At 31.0% G+C, this 12,864-nt stretch overlaps 1 protein-coding gene across 4 annotated transcripts in view; it reads left to right on the top strand.

The window, feature by feature from the left end:
• LOC130896204 (rho GTPase-activating protein 26) overlaps positions 1-12,864 on the top strand; it is a 45,012-nt gene that overhangs the window by 22,681 nt on the left and 9,467 nt on the right. The window contains exons 4-15 of one of the 4 annotated variants that reach the window (XM_057804130.1): positions 201-353; positions 1,834-2,023; positions 3,049-3,146; positions 3,227-3,406; positions 4,805-4,935; positions 5,495-5,691; positions 6,796-6,901; positions 7,246-7,612; positions 8,839-9,067; positions 9,425-9,560; positions 10,658-10,729; positions 12,554-12,633. In XM_057804130.1, coding sequence (XP_057660113.1) covers positions 201-353; positions 1,834-2,023; positions 3,049-3,146; positions 3,227-3,406; positions 4,805-4,935; positions 5,495-5,691; positions 6,796-6,901; positions 7,246-7,612; positions 8,839-9,067; positions 9,425-9,560; positions 10,658-10,729; positions 12,554-12,633 — 1,939 coding nt within the window. The remainder of the gene's footprint in view (positions 1-200; positions 354-1,833; positions 2,024-3,048; positions 3,147-3,226; positions 3,407-4,804; positions 4,936-5,494; positions 5,692-6,795; positions 6,902-7,245; positions 7,613-8,838; positions 9,068-9,424; positions 9,561-10,657; positions 10,730-12,553; positions 12,634-12,864) is intronic. The other 3 variants (XM_057804131.1, XM_057804132.1, XM_057804133.1) reach the window with 3 other exon arrangements.

The following is a 12,864-nucleotide window of genomic DNA, read 5'->3' on the forward strand; positions in this document are numbered from 1 at the left end:
TTATATACTATTGAAATAATTCTAGACCTTCTGTTTATTTAACTTCCTCTTACAAAAACATCTAGATCAATAGTTACCCACTAATATATATATACCCTATAGTTTTCACTACATTAAATTATGATTAGCGCCGTCAGATGGCGTGCGGATGTATATCCGTCACAGTATAGTTCAATTATTATTATTTATTACATTTTCAGGCAGATGCATCAGTGGATATGGCCGAACGTCATTTCTACACTGCGAGTATGGACTACGTTTATTTAATACAGGAAGTTCACGAGAGGAAGAAATTTGAATTCGTGGAAACTTTATTAACTTTCATTTATTCCTGGTTCACTTTTTATCATCAGGTAATACTTTTTAATTTGGAAACAATGGCACATGTAAACAATCGTATAAATAGATTGAATTATTTCAATCGAGTAAATTCTGATAATGTTGTCTATTCAATATTTGAAAATATCCTAAACCCAATTTATTTTGAACTTATCTAGTAACTTGGAGCGAAATCAATTTACTCTCATATCTTATTCGGTCATTTAGCTTTTTCCCAACAATTCGCTTTGGTCTTTCTATGGTTTTGAACACAAAATAATACAGGGGTAGTCTTAATAAAGTTTGTCCGAACGACTGCTTTTCCTCAATATGTTCTATGACTTTTTCTTCCAAGTTCATTTTCCCTTTTATTGTATCATATCTAACTCGATCTAACCGTGTAATTCTATTTATTTTTCTCAAGGCGTTTATTTCCGTAGGTTCTATATTCTTTCTTTAATTGTTCTCCACGTTCTATACGTCGACTTACTACTATTTGTTACATTGTAGATTCTCAGTTTTCTTTGTTTTCCCATTTCAGTGTTGTTCAGTTTCAGTCAACATCCCATTTAGTAATTTAGTTAATTCTTCCTCTGTTTATTTCTGTATCATCTGTCCCTTCTTTATCAAAAATAACCTTTTTTACAGAATATTGTGCTACACATTTTTTGTCGCGGCAGTTTGTGTCGAAATCCTCATAGCTCTAATAGTTATCCGCAATTCGAAAGGTTTTTGAGTACATGAACCCATTTTACGTTGAAAATTTTGAGGCTGGGAAAAATGCTTAAGACCAATCTTTATAGAATTTTTTTACTGTACATTTTTTGCTCCAGCACTCAAAATATTTTTGAATGTATAAACCAATTTTAAGGTGAAAATTTTGAGGTTAGGAACAAATACCTGGAATACTTTTTTGTAGAGAAATCCTCTTAGTTTTCGAGTTATTCGCGTTTCAAGATTTTCTTGAGTTTCAAGTCGCAAAATTTCGAAAATCCATACTCGTAATTTTGTTAAGACTTATTCAATATCTCTGAAAATCAAAACCGCCCAATTTGGTTCAAGATTTTAGCTCAAAATCGCCTAATTTGCCTGTACTATTAGTTATGTGCATGTATTATGGAGGGTGTATCACCAGATGTTATTGTCGATTTGGATCCTTTACATTTCTTCTTCCAAGCTTTTCAACATATACCTTATCTCAAGCCTTTAGGGTACTTACACAGTTCTAAATCACTGAATTGGCTTTATAAAAGTCATACAGTATTCGTCAAATAACATATTTGGTTTAATCATGTACTTTTATTAGTCTACAAACATATTTAAAATAACCCTTTGACATTGACTTTCACTATTTAAGTCTATCCCAAATGGTCGCTAAGAACCCATCACTCTCAATGAACTTAACCCACCTGTTTTTTATCTAGGTTAAGAAGAATATATAAACTAGTAAAATTTACTATTTTTGTCGTGTGAATTGGTATTAATTTAAATTTAATAATTGAAATGAAATTTCAGGGATATGAGCTAAAACGTGATTGTGATCCATATTGGAAAGATTTGCAAACTAAAATTCAAAAAACAAGAAACAATTTTGATGACTTCAGTCAAATATTGAGAAAACGTATGTCCGAAGTACAGAAACAAGATGAACCAATCAGGAACGCTAAAGGATGTCGGGAAGGATATTTATTTTTACTGGAAAAAAGTAAGACAATTCACCTAATAGTAAACATGGAATTTAGACTTAGATGCTGAATTTGCTATTAACGAATATTAAGAATATTAAGATCGGAACATTATTTGTTCTCGATTTGATCTTTTCTTTCAACTAACTTTTTTTCTACAGCATTTAACTCTGTTAAATGCTGTAGAAAAAAACGTCAATTTTTATCTGTCCTTCAAAAATTATTAAAAAAAAAATAATTTTAAAACAGAAGAGACCTAAGTTCGTGATCCTGAGACCTTTTTTTGGCAACTTGTAAAACGCCGACAAAACGCAATATATGTATCTCATTAGGCCTACTTAGTTTCAGGCATTTTACAATTTGCCGAATATGAGTTAGTCAAAAGACGAACGCGGTAATATCACATTTGCTGATCAGCAATAACATAACCTTAAAATAGTACGATTTTTTTAAAGTTCGTTAGGTGTATATTAGTGAAAAATGAGTGATAATCGCGATGATATTATGCAAGTAACAAGCGATAAGGTTCACTTAGAAGCAAAAATGTTGGTCGACACACAATTACAATAATTTTACAGCGAACGAAGAAAAAACGATCCGATAAAGAAACCTTTAGATATCTATGCACTTATGTATTTGTTTAATTTCAGAAACGTTTATTTATGTATTTATTTGAAATAACACTGTGGTTAATAAATCTATTTCTTATTTCTAACTGTGATTAGAATTTAACTAGAAAATTGTAAAATACTTCAAAATAACCAGGCAAAATGAGATAAGTTGTCTCCCACAGGATTGTCTCAAATTGCCGAAAATTATCTAGTTAACACAAGAAAGCTCTCAGGATTGCGTTTTACCGAGTTTCTTTAAAATATCTAGGCTTTTATCAAATGCCAGAATTTTCATTGTGTTATATTTTTTTGCCACACATATTTCACTATAAAATTGTATTTGTGTTCTCCAATTTCCTCATAGAGTGTTGATGTATTTTAAGTTTTTTTTTTCATTACTTTTACAAATACCAAATAAAATATTTTTTCCTCAGAGGCTTTCGGGACTACCTGGACAAAGCATTATTGTAGTTATGACAAGGAAACGAAAATATTCACCATGCTACCCTATAACCAGCTGACAACAAAAACTGTAAGTTGTAAAATCCGTTTCTAATCAATCGAACAATATCTGAAAATATATCTTGATTACACTATGTTCTTAATTTACAGTTACCGCCTCCTGAAAAGATGGTTATTTCTTCATGTGTACGAAGAATGTCTGATTCTATAGAAAAACGTTTTTGTTTTGATTTGTTATCCGAGGATAAGCCTAACGTAACATTTACATTTCAAGCACTGTCAGATCAGGATAGAAAAGCTTGGATGGATATAATGGACGGAAAAGAACCCGTAAGTTAACTTCTATCTTTCAAGTAACAAAATTTAAAGGAATAATAATTTCTGCTATTATACAAATAAAAGTTTTCAAGACATACACTATTTTTAGTGCTTCTGCTTCTCCCTATCATCAAGTTGGGGACATATGTTTTAACTTCATGTCTTTTCTCTGCTGAGTCAATTTCTATACATTCAAGTTTCTTGGACAATTCTTCAGCTATCTCTACTGTCAGAACTTCTGTGTTTCATTGCAATACATACTGTATCGATACTAGCTTGACGCTCCCAGTGGTCATTTGCTTGTCTCAAAGATTAATCCATGTGAGTCTCAGGACAAGCCAAATTAAGGTGAAACACAGAAAGAATCATTAAATCAGTTATGGTCCCTTAGAATGTACTCACATTTTCTTGGAAAACTATATAATTCTAGTGCTAATACATGCAAATAGAGAAGACGGTAGATGGAAGGGTCGATTTTATTATATCAAAACCAATTGGTGGCGGAGTTGTTCGCGTCTACGTTAGTTGTAACAGTTAACGGGGAGTCTGAGAAACGGCTGCCACATCCAAGAAAGGTAGCAGGCGCGCAAATTATCAATTAAATCATTAAACATTTCTCTCCTATTAACTAATTGAGCAAGACAATTGCACTGAATTAAGATGTTTTAAAATTTGTTCTTTCTCAAACATTTATGTAGCAGCATTGGTAAGCATTATCACAACTATCGAATAATGTACCTTCTAATGATTGTGACGATGTTTATTACATAGGACAGTCATTCCAGCATTTAGAAAATATATTAAAGAAGAAGAAAATATCACCAACGATTTCAGAAATTCCAACTTAGGTCACATCCTGCTTAAGAATGGAATTAGGCCCAGCAGGTGATAGGATTATTGCGTTTCAGGCAAACCCAAGCTACTAATTGTTAATAAGTGATACCTTGTATCTAATTCAGTAAGCCTCATGGTGACAAGCAAATGTCAACTGAGAAGTGTCACAAATGTTTGTAAATTTGAGAAATATGTATAAAAACTAGAAAAACCGTAAATAAATTTGACAAAATATATTGTCATAAAGGAAAAAGTCTATAAATGTGGACCACAATGAAATGTAGACAAAAGATAAAGATTTTAAAAAATGCATTGTGAATCACTAAAAGTAACTAATAAAATATCACTATTATTTTAAACCTTTTTATTCTACTTTTGTGCACAATAGTACTGTACTCTCCCACTTTAATATCACAGCGATAATCACAATATTCGAATATACCGATGCCTTTATTTGGAAATAGAAGATGATGGCATTCTAAATAAAATCTATTTTTTAAGCGCAATTTGTGAATATTTCAAATTTCCTAATTAAGCTGATAATTCCTATAATATGTGACCCAATGTATTTTTTAGACTTACACAATTCCTAATAATGTAAATAAAAACGTGGAAGAAAAGGCCCTAGATGATAATGGCATTCAGTTTGTAAAAAGGTGTATAGAAGTTCTTGAGAGTAGAGGCTTGGAGGAACAAGGATTGTATAGGTAAGTGAACTGTTTAACAAACAAATTGATGGTTGTGCTATAGGAGCTTCCATATCAAGTGTTATAGCACAATTAGTAATGGAAAATCTTAAGAAAACTGTTATAAGCAAACTTGATATAAATATTCCATTCTTTTTCCAATATGTAGATGATTGCATTACTGCCGTACCAAATAATCAAATTGAAAACAAAAATAAAAATTTCAGTTCTTATCATAAAAAACTTCAATTCATAATCGAAATCGAACATAATAATTTATTCTTATTTTGATATTCATGATGTAGGTATCATATTTTAAAAAAGACTAAAATAAGTCGAAACGTCAATTTAATCTTCCTTTTTAAGAATTGTTAAAAAAACTAATTTTAAAACAGAAGAGACATACACATAATAATATCTTACTTCACACTAAATTCAATAATGTTAGATTGTAGAATTCTGCCACAGAATAATGTCTTTTTAGCAGAAATTCCTTTGTCAATCTTGGGAACCTATTTGATGTCTTTGACTTTTTTAATTCTGAAGGTAGCTGATTGAATAATTTTTTACATTTTTACAGGGTTGTAGGTGTTAGTTCCAAAGTGACAAAATTATTAAATATGGGACTGGATAGAAGAAAAGGTGATAAATTACTATTAGACGATCCCGTCGAATGGGAAACTAAAACTATAACAAGTGCTTTAAAAATGTATTTGAGAAATTTACCCGAACCTCTTATGACTTTCCGATTTCACAATGGATTCATTGCAGCAGTCAGTAAGTGGATATAGTGTATATTAAGATGGAATTTCTGTAACTGTTGGTGATATTAATACTGAATACCCTGTTTACACCAACACTCACAATTACAATGTCTGACGCGCGTTTCGATAACCAAGTTATCGTCTTCAGAGGCTCAGTTTACCTTCACTCTCTGAAGATGATAACATGGCTATTGAAAGGAGCATCAGAATGTAATTTGAACTGTTGGTGTAAGCAGTGTGTTCAGTATACTTAGTATATATTAACATTGTTGAAGACATATTGCCACTTTATCATCAATCTAGATATTGATACTATCCACAATTTTTCACTTTTACATTATTAATTTTTCTGACTTTATACTACTGTTTTAACATTTAACATTTTATTGATTTTTAATTATCTTACAAATCTGTTAGAATCTCAAACTTAATTGTTTCCAATTTATTTTAATGTGGTAGCTCTTGTACAACATTTTTCAAAATGAAATCACTCTTCTCTAATGAAAATTTAAAATTTCAACTCCGGAAAAGTATGATCAAATATTACATATGGTTAGTTCTCTTATATGGTGTCGAAGCATGGACTTTAAAAATATCTACCATTAATTGCTTAGAGGCTTTTAAAATGTGGTTATATAGATGCATGCTCAACATACCTTGAACAGCTATGCAAACAAACGTGGTAGCTGGTTTAGTATCTTCCAGTTGATTATGATGGGTAAAGTTGAAAGTTGTAGAGGAATTGGAAGGAAACAAGCCTCTTGGTTGAATTTATTACCCCAAAGATGAATGAAAATGTATGAACACTATGACAAACAGTTTATAGAATGGAATCTTAATAAAAATACAAAATCTTTTTGAAACATTGTTACTGGTATATTTTAGCTTGTAGGAAAAGTACTGTATGCAACTTGTACATTATGGTTATAATGCGCCAGTATGTACAGTAAATTTACTCAACTATATACACACACTACTCAGCAAATAGTTATGCCAAGTAGTGTATGTAGTTTGGTACCATGTTGTGTTTGAAAGGAATCCCTGTGAAAAAGTTAATGTACTCTGTATTTTCATTTTACTAATCTACTTATTGAATTTGAATTATTGTTTCTTGCAGAAAATGAATCAAAACAAACTAGGATAAAAGATGTTCACACTTTACTGTACCGATTACCAAAAATTAATTTCGAAGTGCTGAAAATTCTTATGAAGCATTTAACCAAGTAAGTACATAATAATAAATTCCGACATTAATTGAAATGATAGTTCGCGTTATTTTATTTCAATGACTTGGAGTTAACTTTAGTCAAAAACAATTTATTGTTTCAAAAAATTCGACTTTTCAACAATTTCACTTACCTTGGAAGTTTACTCGATTTATGATGATGCCGATGGTTAAAGTTTAAAATTAAATCTTCATATTAGTGGCCAACTTTAGAGTAAATATATTGAAATGTTATGGTTGTTTTACATATTTCACTAGCATTAGCATTGGAATCTGGTTATATTTAAGTAGATAATTAAATGTTTTTGATAACCATTATAACAACATTATATTTTGTTTTAGTGTTGTTGCGAAATGTGATAAAAATCTAATGACCGTTAGCAATTTGGGAGTATGTTTCGGTCCAACTTTACTTAGACCAGAAGAAGAAACAGTGGCTTCAATATTGGATCTCAAATTTTACAATATTGTTGTAGAAATCCTCATTGAAAATTACCAAAGATTGTTTTTTAACGAGCCAGATAGTTTGTCCCCAAAATATGTACAGCCTCCAGCAACTAGCAATAATAGTCAGAGTATATATGGATCGCCCAATAATCATTTGCCTACATACATGAATTCTGACGATGGACTTGGAAGGTCATATATAGAGCCTACAAAAATATCTTCTAACTTCAGGGATAGAGATTATCCTCAACCTTACACTTGTGTAAGTATATTTGCATTGAAGTTATTTACACTAATGATATTATATTATGTTGTCCAAAGACGAAAGTTCAACTTGTATTTATAACATACGGCACATTTTTTGGCTTTCTTGTTATTTACATCATTTTGTGCTACACTTATTCTTCAATATAAGGACCCCAAAGTGTATTATTCATTTTGATATTGGTGATTTTTCTTCTGGAATTTAAAATTTATACTGATTTGAAATTAGGTTCCATTATGACAAAGACCATTTGCATTGTGCCAACATTTTCCTGCATTTCTTCTCACAAGTTTTTCCAGTTGAATACGATTATAAAGTAGGAATACATAAATATGTATCCACAACATTCATATTAGACGAAATCTATCCCCATGTACTACAAGATCTGTAAAATAATATGCTGATCAATGATTAAACATTGAATTATATCAGTCTATGCCGTTTCACTTATACTCAGTATTACACCCAGAAGAAATAATTTATCTACCTTGCTTTTTTGGTATTATCATAGCCTTACATCAAGAATGAAACAATAACATTTGCAATAATTTTTATTAACATGCACTTAGAACCTGTAGCTGAATCCACTCGACAAAAGAAAGTATTTGATGTCTTCTTGTGACATCTCGTTTCAAGCAAGCTTAAATTTGTGGATTGAATGCGCCAGTATGGGAAAAGAGGTGCAAATAGGTCAGTCTTTTTCTCGTCGTATCCTACACTTATTCGATGGGATTTAAATCTGGTGATTGGGGAGACCATGGCAGAATATTAACTCCTGCTTCTGGGTGAAACTCTATAACTCGATGTGTAATATATGGGTTGTCTTGTTTAATAAGGTCTTGTGAGCACCCATTTAGATAAGACAATAGAGTGGTTTGTAGGATATCATTAATATAATGCCCATGTGCCACACTGCCTTGAAAAAACTTAAGTGGTGAGATAATAAACAATAACCCCCCAAAACCATTACTCCAAGCCAAATATCAAATCTCCCTCTACAGCAATAATGCGCACTTGAATAAAATTGTAATATCATTTGTGCAATACAAAACTGATAAAAGGTATTTTGGTCAAGAATACTGAGACTTCGTATTCTATGGGGAAAACTGCGTAACCTTTTTTTAAATAAATGATTACCCTGTTTTGTAGACCTGTATTATTTTCACTTTAAGAATCATGATCTAATAAAATTGGAAAACTAATAAATGAAATTTTATTTTTAGACTGTTTCTTCTTATATTGAGCCTAGAATTTCATCAAGTACGTTCAGTGTTAATGAAGCAAGTAACGGTTCCTATGATCTTACTAGAAGTGAACACATTTCGGGAAGAACATCACATAACCAACAAAGATTCAAACAAATGTTATCGACTGTTTCTCAATCTGAAACACACTTGCCTACGCTACATAACTATAGTCCTCCTAATTTTAGGCCTTTCAGCAATAGATTAGGTAACAACTTACAGCTTATATAGTGAGAGATGGTAGTTGTAATCACTTATAATTTTGTTATATTTGTTTCGTTGAACTGGGGCAAAAGGGCGAGTGCAAATATTCCATCAAGTAATTTTTATTTAAAACCATGTAAATAAAATTTAAATTTTATCGACTGTTATCAAACAAATAGACTGTATCACAATATTCTTTCAATTTAGTTTCATCGCCTCCCTTAATCGGCCGTGAAAATATTCCTATTTCTTTCATTCCAAGGTCTGATTCTTCTAATTATTCGTAAATTTAGTTGTTTATATTTTATGAAGACTTAGCACTTTTAAAAGGTTATTAGTATTTTAAATGTGATTATTTCAGAAGCAAATAGCACCAGTAGTTCAAATGAATCTTTATCTTCAACATCTAGAGATGGAATTGGAATTTTACCAAAGAAAACAAAAAGAACATCTTATTACATGGGCTATCCGAAAAACTATAAATCCCCTGGATATGTGTAAGTATAATTTTACTATATACAAAGGATCTTCGTAAAGTAAGTTCCATTTTTAAATAAAAGAAGAACCAGTAATATCGCAAATAAATTTAGTGAACAAATATCTATCACTCTTACACAATTTTTCGAGGTAACTTCTGTGACTTTTCATGCGTTTGGCATAGTGTGGTACAAGTTTTGTATACACCTCTTCATAGAATATTGCTTGTGCATTGAACCATAAAGTGACATGTTTGTTCTGATCGCGGAAAAAACCTTCAGACACCGAAACAAATGAAAGTCGCTAGGAGCGAGGTTGGAACTGCTTATTTTATAATGGGTAGCAAAGTATCTAATGCTTCTATTGATTGCTTTACCTCGCGACAAAAAATCAATTAGTGCAGTGCTTTTTCTTTCCCAAATAACCGCGCACATTATTTTTTAATGTATCATGTCTCAACTTGCGCTAGGGACAAACTGCCTACATTCCATTTATTGCCTTTTGCTATCAGGTGCTTCATACGCAACCCTCATTTCATCCCTCGTGTTTCTACGATAAAAATGAATCGCCTCATTGTCATAACGACTCAAAAAATCAACTGTACTATCCATCTAGTGTTTTTTAGGGAAAACACGGCAAAAAGTTCATGAAAAGTCAAATTTCATAAATAACTGTCTATGAAACTTGTAGAAATGTCTGCAGCTGCACCTTCTCTTCAATTACATGAAGCAGTTCATCGACCACCATAGGTGGATATCTGCGTTCTTTCCTGTGAACCGTATGAAGCCTTATCGAAGACTCACTATTGAATCGATCATCGCCGTTTTTCCATAGATATTTTCGATTTGCTGATGAATTTCAGTTGGCTTAACGTTTTTCGCACACAGAAAACGAATCATCGATCGAATGTCTTTTCATCATATCCAATTAACTTCAAACAAGCTACACACAACCAATAGCGAGCTCAAGATGGCGTCATGTGGTTCTTATTGAATACATGCGCGGAATGAATAATAGAAACGGAACTTCCTTTATGTAAAAAACCTCGTAATATTATTGTATGATTGCACTAATTCTATTTTTTGAAACTAACATTTTTTCATCATAAATCTCTTAGGAAGCTGCATTCTCCTACTTTAGTTACTAACACCTCTTCTAGAAGATCTAGTCCAACACCTCACAAAACAAGGTAAAAAATATTAACACCCTATCCACTTTATTTTGGAAGTTCTCATGTAAAATTAAGCTTTAGCTATGCATGGTATGATAGTGATACAAGTTTGTTCAGAATTATGTTTCAGAGTTTCTAAGACTGCATTATGTACACTTTTTTAAAACTGAATAAGAGGAGAAATATAGCCATTTAAACGGGAGAGTTTGGAATCTTAGCTTACCAAATATCTTTCAAATAGATTTTTTATGTCGCAATTATTTATTTCATGTCACTATAGGACTTTTCAAAAACTGTAACCCGACATCAGGTATATCAGCTATCAGAAGATGCAGATCCTAATCCAGAACGAAATTTAGATCACAGTTTCCAAACGTCACGTTCAATTTTCGAATTTAAATATACAAGAACTTTTGATTTTTATTATTTTTTTGTGCTTTAATTCTTCCATGATATTTATTTAGTTGTATAATAGATTCCAAATATTTAATATTTATTAATGAGCAGTTATCAAACATTTACCCCCTCACACGGATTTTGCACTAAAGTTTGAAGCTAATAAGTTATTTTCATGCAGAAATGCGAAAAATATAAAAACCACAAACTTCAGTAACCTATCAATGACATTACTAACAAGAATTAATAGTAATCAGCCATTTCAGGGGAATAAATAACTTTTAAAGTTTAAAAAACCACAGACAAATGAAACAACCCTTCAGCTGATCGCATTTACCCACTGGTCTACTAGAGTAGAAATGATCATAACATATGATTAATTCTTTATCACTTAACTTTATCATAGCTTCCGAAAAGACCTTATGTCACCCTTCCCATGTGTGGAGAGTGGTTTTGAAGTGTAAAGCAGAGTTAAGAAGTCACACTTACAATTACACTGTCTGACGTGAGTTTCGATAACCCAGCTATCATCTTCAGAGACTGAAGGTGAACTAAATCCTAATAACTTGACTTGCCTGTTTTATACTGAATTTTCCTACTAATAAACCTTCTCCCGTGAAAATTAATTCTAACAAAAAACTTCCTTGATGGGAATCTTTATATTTATTACTTGGCTACTAAACTATAGAGTATAAAGCAGGTAAGCCAAGTTATTAGATCTTAGTTTATCTTCAGTCTCTGAAGACGATAACTTGGTTATCGAAACGCGCGTCAGGAAGTGTAATTGAGAGTGTCGGTGTGTTCAGAATGAATATCACCAACAGTTCCAAAAAATCTAACTTAGTCTAATTATCTCAAGAAATAATTAGACTTTCATATGCAGAAAATGTTTTATAATAATTCGATATTTTAAATTGGTTTATTATAAGCTTAACTATATACATGTATTTTAGACAATGTTACATTTCTGTAATACCAAAATAAACCTATGGAATCAATTATTCCTTATATCTTATATTATCAAAATATAAAATCCATGAGCTTCTCTATTCAATCAATTTTATTATTCAATTTTAGAAAAAGTATAAAGAAGTACCCTAATTTGTATAAGTAATATTAGCTGTGGAAATTGATTTATATAATTCTAAACTACCTTGTATAATTTATTGATGGATATATATATATATATATATATATATATATATATATATATATATATATATATATATATATAAATATATATATATATATATAGCAAGTAAATATTTTGATTTTGTATACTTATCCTACATATAGATAACCATAAAGTCATTGTGAAACATCCTACAGGATAATCGTGCTATTTTAAATATATATAGTTGTCGCTTTATCAATCATAGAGATGTTTAGAATCATCATTTAACTTATATAGATTATTGAGTTAATAATTGTAATAATCTTTTATAGGAGAGTCCGAACTTTATATGCCTGTTTAGGTGAACAGGATGGCGAACTTTCATTTGAACCAAATCAAATCATTACAAATGGTAAGTTCCATTTTAAATGTTGCCAGTTGAAAATTGATTTGGGCTAAATCCAAAATATAGATGTTTATTTATAGACTTTATTTAATTGATTAATTCAAATTAAACAATAGCAATACTTAGTTCGAGAAATGCATTTGTCTCCTGGTACCGAATACACTTCATCACTAGCATCCTGTTCTAACGTATTATAAACATAAATATCTACTTCTGAAAGATGCATTGAAATTAACT

This window comes from Diorhabda carinulata, chromosome 7 (assembly GCF_026250575.1).
Source record: "Diorhabda carinulata isolate Delta chromosome 7, icDioCari1.1, whole genome shotgun sequence".
NCBI lineage: Eukaryota > Metazoa > Arthropoda > Insecta > Coleoptera > Chrysomelidae > Diorhabda > Diorhabda carinulata.